This window comes from Neoarius graeffei, chromosome 27, assembly GCF_027579695.1.
Source record: "Neoarius graeffei isolate fNeoGra1 chromosome 27, fNeoGra1.pri, whole genome shotgun sequence".
Classification (NCBI taxonomy): domain Eukaryota; kingdom Metazoa; phylum Chordata; class Actinopteri; order Siluriformes; family Ariidae; genus Neoarius; species Neoarius graeffei.
Window position 1 is genome coordinate 5,048,646 of NC_083595.1, and position 13,427 is coordinate 5,062,072.

The 13,427-nt window shown below is 39.9% G+C and overlaps 1 protein-coding gene across 1 annotated transcript; it reads left to right on the forward strand.

Moving 5' to 3' along the window:
• Window positions 1-1,678: 1,678 nt before the first annotated feature.
• gcga (glucagon a) lies at window positions 1,679-12,274 on the forward strand. The gene is made up of 5 exons (XM_060912031.1): window positions 1,679-1,770; window positions 5,374-5,529; window positions 6,809-6,925; window positions 10,689-10,829; window positions 12,175-12,274. The coding sequence occupies exons 1-5, from the start codon at window positions 1,679-1,681 to the stop codon at window positions 12,188-12,190; spliced, it is 522 nt and encodes a 173-aa protein (XP_060768014.1). The 3' UTR covers window positions 12,191-12,274.
• The last annotated feature ends 1,153 nt before the right edge of the window (window positions 12,275-13,427 follow it).

The window sequence follows — 13,427 nt, forward strand, 5'->3', positions numbered from 1 at the left end:
GCTCAATATGGGTGTTTATAGCACCGTATGGGTGTACTATAGCTCAATATGGGTGTTTATAGCTCAATATGGGTGTTTATAGCACAGTATGGGTGTTTATAGCTCAATATGGGTGTTTATAGCAAAATATGGGTGCTTATAGCACACTATGGGTGTTCTATAGCTCAGTATGGGTGTTTATAGCTCAATGTTTATAGCACAATATGGGTGTTTATAGCACAGTATGGGTGTTTATAGCACAGTATGGGTGTTTATAGCTCAATATGGGTGTTTATAGCACAGTATGGGTGTTTATAGCTCAATATGGGTGTTTATAGCACAATAGTGGATTCTGATTGGTCAGAAGGTGTTTATTCGCTTTCTAAGCAAGTAGTGCAGCTGCAAAATCACAGGTTTATGTTCATGTGTCTGTGTTACATTACATTACAGGCATTTAGCAGACGCTCTTATCCAGAGCGACATGCAACACACCCTGAGGAGCAGTCGGGGGTTTGGTGCCTTGCTCAAGGGCACTTCAGCCATTCCTGCTGGTCCAGGGAATCAAACCAGTGACCTTTTGGTCCCAGTGCTGCTTCTCTAACCATTAGGCCATGGCTTATGTGTATATTGATATTAATAAAGCTGTGCGCTTGTATGTGAATATTCTGTTGTACAGGATTAAGACAGTAAGCATGAAAGGTTTGTGTAAACAGGGCTGTGGTGTAAAATTTCACACGTACAGTATGTTCAATGAATAACTCAGAATAACATGAATGCATTTTGTATTTGTTTTAATTTTACGTTTGCTATCTGTAGTAATTACAGTTATATGAAAACATAAATATGAAAGGAATAAAATGAGAAAACAGACTTAGGCCTGTGACGATAATCGATTCTGTGATATATTGCGATAAGACTTATTTTTCAAACAAATTTGATCACTATTCATTCAGGAAGAAGCTGTGTAAGGACAGTTTTCGTGTGTCGCTCCTTATATTAGACACATTTACAATCAGCAGTCTGCAAATGTTTATAGAAACACGGCGGAGAGAGAGACGTCTTTCCGATACGATATTGTGATAAAATGTTATGATACAAATGAATCGAATCGACTTTCGGTGATTTACAGGATTCCAGGCTCGGTGTCTTCAGGGCAAAAAGGCCAATGAGGCCTAATTGGTGCTCACAGCCAGCAGGTGATTGTGTACAAGAGCACTTGGTTGTTTTTTTCACTCTCTTTATTTGCCAGGATGCTTTCCGACACCTCAGAGAGACACGTCCTCTCTTCCTGTTTTAAGCAAACATAGACACGGGCCTCGGTTCGACGGCTAAGAGCAGGGTAATGGATTGGGACTAATGAATGAGCTCAGAGCGTGCATCACTGCACGTATGGGGTGTGTGTGTGTGTGTGTGTGTGTGGGTGAATGAAGGGGGTTGTCTGATACCACTATAAAAGGAGGCAGAGAGAAGAAAAGTCAGAACAGAAAGCAAGAAAGGAGACCACGGAGCTTACACATACGCACACACAGGCTTGTCTGCACACCGGTGAGTAATGAGGACTTCACACACACACACACACACACACACACACACATGAAGAAGAGGAGAACTTGGAACTTGGCAGTGGGCTTGGAAATCAATAAGGTCTCCAGTGTGTGTGTGTGTGTGTGTGTGTGTGTGTGTGTGTTAGGTGTCCAAGATGAAAGGTACACACTTCAGCGCTGGTCTTGTCCTGCTCATTGTCCTCGTCCAGAGCAGCCTGGAGCTCCCGCTACAAGACGACACGACCAGGTGAGACACAGATACCTCACAGACAGAAGAGTCAAAAGAGTCAGAGTCAGAATCAAATTAATCTGAATCAGAAAAATAAAGACTTTATTTCAAGAAAGCTAATTTACTTGGATTTATTCTCAGCAGACGTGAAGAGCAGGAGATCAGTGTCATCAAGTAGAAAAAAAACCCCAAAATATGAATTAAACGACCCTCGTTAAACAAGTAGCTCAAATGTTTAAATCTCTGAATCTTTTTATTCCAAAATGTTCTTCAATCCTAGTTAGAGAATTTCACCACACTGTATAGTTTATAGTCTATTACACTGATTAACAAAAACACTTTGAGCAGTGCGTCCAAATCTGACGTAACGGAGTCTGAATCAAAGTGAAATGAATCAGATTCGATTCTGTAAAAGATGTGGACATTGACTCGGATTTTAAGATAAGGGTGAGAAATATGAGTTTAGAAGCAATTTATAGTCGGATTAAATACTTGCTCAGGATTCGAAATGAAGAACTGAATATTAAAACGTGAACTTTGAAAGCATTTCCAGGCTTAATCATTCATTTTTAATGTGTTTGCGGAACACATATGAGTTAAAGTAGCAAAGCAAACTGATTTTCTTTCATATAATTAAATAAACATATACATACAGTATATATTTTAGATCTTCATAAGTGAATCAGATCTGATAAAAGATTTAATGACAATCGTGTTTTTATTTGAACCGAGTTCATGTTTAAACTCAGTGAAGTCATGTAATATTAAACACTGAGTCCGTTTACATGCACATAGAGAAAATCGAATTTCTGCCGTAGCTCGACTGAAATCGAAGTTCTAAATGCCATGGAAACACCTTAGCTCGGCTGAAATCGAACCGAACTGGATTTCTCGTAATCGAGCTACGCGACCTAGATTATGCGATTGTAGCCGAGCTACTTAGTGCATGTAAACCCTATCGAGCTACGTAGTCGAGCTACTTATTTCAGCACTGCCCCTTCCGGAAGTGACGAGTGACGAGACCACAAGCGGGAAACACAACAGCCTCGGTCGGCATGACAACAGTAGTAGTAGCGAGCAGCAGAAGAGGTCAGGAGGAACAACATCTCTCGATGTTGCTGTCCTCGTCGTCGTTCTTCTTGTGAACACGGAACTGATAACTTTGTTTATACTCTTGAATAGCTCTTCTTCATGATGACAACCGGAAGTGTACCAACACGATGGGGCGTGTAGCGCCACCTGTGGCTCGGGTGCACAATGTACCTCACACAATAGCTCGATTTCCTTGTGTGCATGTAGGATTGGATTTCTCTGGCACCCCTGCTGGGACCCTTAGCTCGATTACCGACAGTAGCTCGATTTGGATGTGCATGTAAACGCACTGACTGACTTCAAACAGAATGAAACCAGCAGAAGGACAAAACACGATAAAACCCTCCCCAGTATCGACACATTTAAACCAGTTTCCTGGACGGATTCAATATTAAAAGAAGGTTTTAATGAAAATTTGTTTAAATTCTTTTTAAACACTTAGCGTGAAAAACAAGCTTTAAAAATAATGAAATGTTTCAACATTAAAAAATACCATAAACAGTAATCAGTAAGCCATAATAAACGAAACAAAGTCAATATTTGGTGTGAGACGAATTTTCCTTTGTTTTCAAAATAAAAACAGTAGTCTCAGGTCCAGTGAGTGCAGTTTTATAATGAAATGATCTGTAGGTTTTACTGAGCGTCTTACAGAACCAGCTACAGTTCTTCTGGACACTTTGACTGTCACACTCGCTTCTTCATTTTACACCAAAAAAAAAAGTAGCCTTCATTATGTTTTCTTTTTTAATCTGAAAAGAAAGTGCTCTCTTATGGAATATACTGCTCAGATATTTACGAACATTTTTTTTTCTTCTGTAACATTTCATTTTGTGCTGGAAAGACGACAACAACAATGAACGTTTGGAACTCTAAAATGTTTGTTTAATGTTTTGACTCGATCATGAATGTAGAAGTCGTAAAATAGAAATCTATAACAAAGTTTGTATGAAAACAATAGGGGGCTAAGACTTTTGCACAGTACTGTATATTTATAGATAAAATATCATAATCGATAATGTTCGCAGAGTTTCTTTTCCAGGTTTTAACACATTAATTCACTAATTAAGCTGTTTATTACAATAACATAAGTGTGGCCAGGCAAAACAAACCTCGCCCAGCAGCACTTATTTTATACCTACTGTATATGTTGATAATGGTAATATTTCTCAATCATCAGCTGTCAGGTTATAGTCCTATGAAAATCCGTGACCTTGAGTTTGACCTTTCAAAGTCATTCAAGCTCAAAGATCATGGTGCCGAATGAAAGCCCATATGGCGCTTCCTATAAGTTGATAATGGTAAATATTTGTCTACCATCAACCGTTTTCAAGTTACAGCCCTCTGAAAATCCGTGACCTTGAGTTTGGCCTTTCAAGGTCAAAGGCCATGGTGCCAAATGAAAGGCCATATTGGAGTTCCTATATGCTCATAACAGTAAACATTTGTCTATCGACAGCCATTTTTGAGTTATAATGGAAAATGTTATTTTGACCGAAAGGTTGACCTTTCCAGTGACCTTGACCTTCACCTTGACCTGATTACCCCCAAAATTTAATCAGGTAATCAAAGGACTATTGCCCACCTACCCTGAAAATTTGAAGTCAATTGGTGCAACCGTCTAGACGCTAGATTGTTAACAGACAGACACACAAACAAACCGCACTGATTACAATACCTGGCCCCGCCTACTCCATCGTGGACAAGGTAATAAAAAAACTGCTTTATATTTACTTTAAGGAGTTAGGGGGGGTTTTTTGGCAGTAGTTGCTCTATAAAGTGTTAGAGAAATTCAACGTTTCTACATCGTATTAAACAACGTTACACTTTTATCATATGATGGATTTCTACAGAATACTGTCAAATACTTTTAACACAAGTTAAAATGAGTTATTTTTTCGGTTACTGTTTCATCCTTTGGGCGGTGGAGCGGGTTTATAACGAAGGCACCTGCGTGAGAAATTTGGTGTCTGAAATGGAATATTTGTACGATTATGCAAGTACGTTTCTTGGATAGGTTTTAAACGTTCATTCCGACTTTTGATAGGACTTGTGACCAATCTCGAACGTCAAAGGAAGCTGTAATTTAGCTAGTTAAATTAGCTAGGTAGGAAGTTTTACCTGAGCATTCTATTGCAAAAGATTATTAAACATTCGCTAACCCACAAATTTGTCTACGAATACTTCGGTATGTTTAAATGTCAAAACTTTTGGCGCACTGCAGAAAAAGTTTCGACGTTTAAACATACCGAAGTATTCGTAGACAGATTCGTGGGTTAGTGAATGTTTAACTGCGCCAAAAGTTTCGACATTTACACATACCGAAGTATTCGTAGACAAATTTGTGCGTTAGCGAATGTACTCTGAACATTTTCTCTGTCCGGTTGTGTGTGCTCTGCAGCTACTTTTTTTTTCATTTGATAACGAGATCTCAAATTTGGTTGATTCGAATTTGCAAAATGTAAAGAAATAAGCATTCGTTGAAACCGCGATGCGACAGTTCAGGATGTCTCGCACTGCGTTTGGTTCCAGCTCAGAGACAGACTCGAGTCTCCTGGATGAGAGGAAAGATATGATGCGGGCGAGGAGACATTCAGAGGGAACGTTCTCGAACGACTACAGTAAATACCTGGAGACACGGCGGGCGCAGGACTTCGTTCAGTGGCTCATGAACTCCAAGAGGAGCGGGTGAGTGAGAACAGAGGATCCGTGTGTGTTATTATATCTTTAACATTTAGGTTTATTTCACATGGATGCAGTGGTGATAACTGGAATGTAATCACCTTTTAAACCTATACGATATGCTCTTTTCTGTATGTTAATGACGTTTATCAGAACAGACTCAATGTGCCTCTGGGTGCTTAAAACCTGCATCTGTGTGTCTCAGTAAAATTAATCCCCACACATTTATGATCTAAAGAAGTGAATTTTCTCGATTCGAAACCATTATGTATAAAATGATTCGTCGTTTTAAAGCATATCAGCTTCAAATTTCATGTTTGGGAACCTTGAGCTGAGCCAGAAATGACATTTATAACCGTCATGTATAACGAAATTAAAAAATGAAAAACAGTCTTGATTTTATCGAGCACGTCACAAATGCATCATGAATTTTGTTATTTTATTTGAATTTTATTTTCTTGCTTTTTTTAAAAAGACATAATATAGCTAGTGTTGCAAAACCATGCGATTTACAGGGATTTAATGATATTACACGGTGCTCCAGGAATTAAATACTCGAGGGTCGTGCTGTTGTGGGAAAATAATCAACAACAGTGTGCTGTGATGAAGCGGAGTTACTGTTACTCCAAAATCGATTCCTTTATTATCACCTCCCCCTTACCTCACAACAGTTGACCGACAATGACAGCATTACTGTGTATTAAAGAACAATAAATTTTTTTATCCGTTTCTAGTTACATGTAATGTCCGTTACATGTTCCGTGTTAGTTCCCGTTCTCACTTACGTTATAGCAGCTATAAACACTCGTTCCCTCACCAGACTTTCGTTATTCTTTGAAAATATAATGTTATAAAAAGAGCAGCTGGAAATAAATATATAAATATATAACGATATATAAATATATAAATAACTTCTGCAGGTGAATAACAGCTGGAACTCCTGTCCGAGCTGCCAAGTATCGAACGTGAATCGACACTTGAATTCTGACCGATCAGAGTTGAGAATTCAACAGATAATTATCATACACTCTTAAAAAAAGAAGTTCAATCTAGAACTTGTGGTTCTACCGTATGGTTGGTGTTTTTTCTCAAACCCGCTTCATTAGCTGCATTGTGAATGGAGACATCACTGAGCGGCTGCGTCCTAAATCACTTCCTGTCCTCATGCTCCATTGCACTTTAGTTGCTTTTTACCTCGAGCACTTTCGTCCAGGCTTTTATCCTCTCCAGATGTGCATTGATATGGACACTAAAGGGTGATTTTTTTTGTGTGTGTGGGTGGCAGCGGCCCAGCGCGGCGCCACGCTGATGGCACCTACACCAGCGACGTCAGCTCATACCTGCAGGACCAGGCGGCTAAAGACTTCATCACCTGGCTGAAAAACGGGCAGCCCCAACCTGAGTAGGCATCATCACCATCACCATCATCGCCATGGCAACCTCACCTACTGTGCCTTACGGAGAAACAGATAAAGATATTAATAGTTAGCAAGAGGGAGAGATTTATAACAAAATAAACCCTTATGCTTCATTTATATCTCATTTCATTTTGATTTTGCTTTTTTTTTCTTCTTTGGCCTTGTCTCTTTTTGATGACCCTGTCCTAACCCCTTGCTAAGAAGTGGCCATGCTAATAAATCATGCTGAATTAACTCTGCTACTCATCTCTTTGGCTTTGGGAGCTTTGTGGTGAAACATGCTACATTTCTCATTAATAACACTGAAAAAAAAAACAAGGTGGAAGTGCTGCTAATCTGCTCTTTGGGTGACTGGGCTTTGGGAATCTGTTGCTCTGTTCACACACACACACACATTCTTTCCAGAAAAAAAAATACAGACTATATACGTTAGCATAGAGACAGTAGCATAGTTGTATTTTGGGATAATGCTAACAAATAACGTTTAACAACAGCAACAAAAAAGGCTACTGATCTCTTAAGTAGACTTGATCGCTAATAGGATCGTCTGCTTCAAACACACAGACACACACATGCTAGAAATGCTTGTTAATGTTAGCCATGAATGCTAGTAATCTGCCTTCTGGGTGTCGCTTCTTCTGTTATTCACAAATATGCTACTGCTGAGTCATGAGCTAATCTAGATTAGCAGAGTTACGTGCATCGTTAGCATGAACGCTTCAGGGATTTCTCACTAGCATTTGTGTAGACATTCGGTGTTACAGTTCAGAAGTACACATTAGCTATTAGCGCAGTAGCGTAGGTACACTTTTTATGAATGCTAAAACAATGCAGAAATGCTACAGATTGAATTTTTCGTTGTCTTAGCTTGCTTATCTCTCTCTCTCGCTCACACACACGCACTAGAAATGCTTGTTAGTGCAATTCTTAGCCATGAACGCTAGTAATCTGCCTTCTGGGTGTGTTAGCTTCTTCTGTTATTCACAAATACGCTACTGCTGAGTTATTAGCTAATCTAAATTAGCAGAGTTACATGTATCATTAGCATGAACGCTTCAGGGATTTCTCACTAGTATTGATGTAGACATTTGGCGTTACAGTTCGGAAGTACACTTAGCTATTAGCGCAGTAGCATAGGTACACTTTTTTTATGAATGCTAAAACAATATGGAAATGCTACAGATTGAATTTTTCGTTGTCTTAGCTTGCTTATCTCTCTCTCTCGCTCACACACACACGCACACTAGAAATGCTTGTTAGTGCAATTCTTAGCCATGAACGCTAGTAATCTGCCTTCTGGTGCCCCTTTTCCACCAAAGCAGTTCCAGGGCTGGTTCGGGGCCAGTGCTTAGTTTGGAACCGGGTTTTCTGTTTCCACTGACAAAGAACTGGCTCTGGGGCCAGAAAAACCGGTTCCAGGCTAGCACCAACTCTCTGCTGGGCCAGAGGAAAGAACCGCTTACGTCAGTGGGGGGGTATAAGTTGTTAAGACTGACAACAATAACAAGACCGCGAAAGATCGCCATTTTTAAGCGACGAGAAGCAGCAGCTGTACAAACGCGAAGTCATCCATTATTATTATTGTTGTTGTTGCTGCTGCTGCTTCTTCCGTGTTGTTTTTGCTTCGATATTCGCGCTAAGGTTTATGCAAAAGTAGTGACGTATACAACGACGTAACTGACGTATACAGTGACGTAATGACGTGGCTTCCCTTAGCACCGCGAGCGATGGAAAAGCAAACTGGTTCTCAGCTGGTTCGCAAGTTGAACGAGTTGTGAACCAGCACCAGCACTGGCCCCGAACCAGCCCTGGAACTGATTTGGTGGAAAAGGGGTATAAGTGTTGCTTTTTCTGTTATTCACAAATACGCTACTGCTGAGTCATTAGCTAATCTAGATTAGCAGAGTTACGTGTATCATTAGCATGAACGCTTCAGAGATTTCTCACTAGGATTTGTGTAGACATTTGTTGTTACAGTTCAGAAGTACACATTAGCTATTAGCGCAGTAGCATAGGTACACTTTTTATGAATGCTAAAACAATACAGAAATGCTACAGATTGAATTTTTCGTTGTCTTATCTTGCTTATCTCTCTCTCTCTCGCTCACACACACGCACACGCACTAGAAATGCTTGTTAGTGCAATTCTTAGCCATGAACGCTAGTAATCTGCCTTCTGGGTGTCGCTTTTTCTGTTATTCACAAATACGCTACTGCTGAGTTATTAGCTAATCTAGATTAGCAGAGTTACATGTATCATTAGCATGAACGCTTCAGGGATTTCTAGCATTGATGTAGACATTTGGCGTTACAGTTCAGAAGTACACATTAGCGTATTAGCAGTAGCATAGGTACACTTTTTTTATTAATGCTAAAACAATGCAGAAATGTTACAGATTGAATTTTTCATTGTCTTAGCTTGCTTATCTCTCTTGCACTCTCTCTCTCTCTCTCTCTCTCTCTCTCTCTCACACACACACACACACACACATATATGCAGGCACAAATTTCAGATTTGAGAGGACGCGTGTTCTAAACGTTTCAGAATTAGCGGGAGAATGTGAGAATGATGTCGATTATACAAGTAATGAAAGCTACAAAAATTGCTCCTGGCATGGCGGAGAGTCAGCTTGTTCACAAATGCTACAAAAGCTGAACTTCTCGTTAATGCTAAAACATACCAACATGATTTTTTTAATGATTTGGCTTTCATTCTTTGTTTCATGTGCGCGCACGCGCACACACACACACACACACACACTCTCCTGCACTCTCTTTAAAGGGGAAGAAAGGGCAATATATACGGTTGCTGATGTGACAAAGTAACGTATTCTTAAGTATTCTATCAAATTTATGTACTAGAAAACAACGAAATATCTTGGTAATTGTAAATATAATAGTCGGTACGCTAAACCGCACAAGGGTCGCCATTTTTAAAAGACCGTGACGTCAGCCCTACCCACTGCACTAGGAGAGAAGCGTGTAATCATGGCGTCGGGCGCATCAAGTGAAAGCGACAGCTCTGTCGAATCGTACGAAGAGACCCCGCAAGACACACTGCAAGCAGGCTATGGCTTAGAAGGGTACCAGTTTGAACCTAGGAGAGGTACTCTCGACTCCGGTGATGACGAAAGAAGAGAAGAAATCTCGAACTCGCTTGGTGTTTTTCAGCGGAAACGAGTGAAAAGACACGTCTGGAGGATGGTTATGCTTTCCATCGGTCCTGTTATTACACCCGAAAGCAACACACTGTGGCATTGTGTAGCCGATCACTTACAATTCATCCTGCTTTCCGATTCACACGTGCTATTCCCAACCTCAATGAGCCAACACAACTGGGCACATACATACGTCATGAGTGTTACGCAGAGAAAATGAACGTGCATTCTGATTGGATAAAATTAATATCATGGCGGGCTGTTCAAACTGCGGAAATAGTTTGCTTGAGCTACTTTCAAAACACTATAACTTTCCAACCTTAGAACAAAAAACTTTTGCAAGTCTTGAATAAGGTTCGTCAGTGTGTGTTTTATTGTTATATTTACTCTATATATTGCCCTCTGTTCCCCTTTAAAATGGATTAGCATGAAACCTGATTTGTGTGCTAATAAATGCTAGCTCACTGGTGCTTTCCGGACATTTTATACTGTATCACGAACATAGCATATGGCTTGGTTTGCTACGTGCTATGTGTAAAGCTACGTAGCATCCTGAGCGTGACCATGCTGGTGTTGTGTTCATGCTCAGTGCTGTTCAGACGAGGAGTGTGGACGCGTTACGCAGGAGACACGTGGATGGCAGCTTCACCAGTGATGTCAACAAGGTGCTGGACAGCATGGCTGCCAAGCAGTACCTCCAGTGGGTCATGAGCTCTCAGGCATCAGCAAGGTAACATCTTAAAACAGCACCAAAGGTGCAAAAAAAAAAATAAAAATACAATGCGTTATATATTCTCATGTGTATTATGCTACACTATTATCAGATTGTAAATATAACATTATTTTTGGATTAACGATAAATCATCATCATAATCATATTTACTCTTTAATAAATGTTCATACTCATTTCAACACTACAAATATAGATCTTTATAATTCAGACACAACGATGTACACACTCCCTGGCCACTTTAATAGGAACACGTTCTTGATTCTAAGATCCCGGTTCTTGGCTGCAGGAGTGGAACCCAATGTGTTCTATTTTTCTGTTGCATGCTGAGATGCTTTTCTGCTCACCACGGTTGTAAAGAGTGATTATATGAGTTACTATATCCTTCCTGGCAAAAAAGCTCAACCCACGAATCTGTCCATTTCCCTTTGACCCTCTCTTATCAACAAGGCGTTTGTTTCCACCCACAGAACTGTCGCTCACTCACTCAGTTGATGTTTTTTGTTTTCCGCACCATTCTGTGTAAACTCTAGAGACTGTTGTGTGTGAAAACCCCAGGAGATCAGCAGCTTCTGAAATACTCAAACCAGCCCATCTGGCTCAAATCAACACCCATACCACAGTGAGAGAAAGAAAGTCACACTTTGGGATCACAATTTTTTCCCGTTCTGATATTTGAACGTTATGAACATTAATTGAAGCTCTTCAGTTCATGGTTTCATTTAGTAGCACCAAGCTAGTGCATTAAACAGTGTGTTTACAGACCTGTTCAGGAGCGACGCTGTTAATTCCGCGTCCAGCTTCATCCTCATCACCAGTAATAAATGACTCCATCTTGGAAAAGTTTTGCCAGTATTAATTCTGGTTTAACGGTGTTTCTTTTTCATATTTTCATGGATTTTTCATCATTATCTGGCTGCGCTGGGCACTTACCGATATTTTCATTTTTTGTTTTCCTGAACAGACTGGGATGTGGGCAGAGTGAAGGGCATTGGGGAGTGTCTATAAAATGACTGATAGGATGCATATGTAAACACAGCAACATGACGGACTGTAACAGTTTTCCAAATGGGTTTCTTGCCACTTGTCCTGAAGCCAAAGCATCGCTATTATTTTCACCATTTTTACATATTTTCCTGATTACTATTAAAAAATTAAAAATCAACCATCGCACCTAAATTTAAAGAAGCTTTATTATCATCCACATCACTTCCTGCTTCAAATTTTGGGAGCAAACTCCTTTAAAGATAAAAGTGATTCCAAAATGGCCGCCCGCATTATGTTAAAGATGTTACCAGACCCAGCTCCAGTCTCGCGAACATAAACTCGTTTCTTTCCTTTGCAGCGGCAAACGACATTGAAGTCCCAGAGAAAGACAGAGTGCTTCCCGTTCCTGGAGTGAACCTTTAGGATGTTGTTCTTCACCCTGAGAATCTTCAAATCATGGAAAAGCCATCGTCCCTAACCAGAACTGATACAACACAGGAAATCAAAGCCATATATAGATATAGATATATATTTAATGTTCAATTGTTTGTACTGTGATTATTTATTTTCCTTAGATTTGTGCTACACTTTAAATGTCAAGGATATGAAAAAGAAATATTTTTCTATAGATTTACGTTATTTTTAATGCTTAATATTTATAAACTGGTTATGAAACTCAGGTGAAATTTTTCAAACTCTCAGGTTTAGTGAGTGTGTGAGAAAATGTAATATCATAAACGGCGACCTGCTCTGCAAAATAAAACTTCATGTTCAATAAGCGGCTTTGCTGTCATTCAGTGTGAGATTGCTTATGGCTGCTTTAATCCTGTTTACATCAGAGATGTGTGTCATGTCACTGGTTTGGAAAAAACCAAGATGATTAAAATAAAAATTATACACAAATATTTAACATTTTCACTCAAAAATTGGAAAAAAAATTTTCATCTCATCTCATTATCTGTAGCCGCTTTATCCTGTTCTACAGGGTCGCAGGCAAGCTGGAGCCTATCCCAGCTGACTATGGGCGAAAGGCGGGGTACACCCTGGACAAGTCACCAGGTCATCACAGGGCTGACACATAGACACAGACAACCATTCACACTCACATTCACACCTACGCTCAATTTAGAGTCACCAGTTAACCTAACCTGCATGTCTTTGGACTGTGGGGGAAACCGGAGCACCCGGAGGAAACCCACGCGGACACGGGGAGAACATGCAAACTCCGCACAGAAAGGCCCTCGCCGGCCACGAGGCTCGAACCCGGACCTTCTTGCTGTGAGGCGACAGCGCTAACCACTACACCACTGTGCCGCCCCAAATTCAATGTTTTTATTTTTTAATTTTTTTCCTACATGGTAGAACAATATTGAAGTCATCAAAACTATGAAATAACATATGGAACATATGGAATTACATGGTAAACAAAAAAAGTGTTAAAAAAACAACGTTTCATCTTTTAGATTCTTCAAAGTCGTCACTATTTACCTTGATAACAGCTTTGCACACTATTGGCATTATCTGAATTAGTTTCATGAGGTAGTCACCTGGAATGCTTCTCAATTAACAGGTGTGTCTTGTCAAAAATGGAATTTCTTGCCTTTTTAATGC

Excerpts from the sequence above, each read along its gene's own strand:
- gcga (XM_060912031.1), top strand. The coding sequence starts at position 1,679 with ATGAAAGGTACACACTTCAGCGCTGGTCTTGTCCTGCTCATTGTCCTC. Across the intron at positions 5,530-6,808 it reads ATGAACTCCAAGAGGAGCGG|CGGCCCAGCGCGGCGCCACG; the intron begins GTGAGTGAGAAC and ends TGTGGGTGGCAG. Across the intron at positions 6,926-10,688 it reads AACGGGCAGCCCCAACCTGA|TGCTGTTCAGACGAGGAGTG; the intron begins GTAGGCATCATC and ends GTTCATGCTCAG.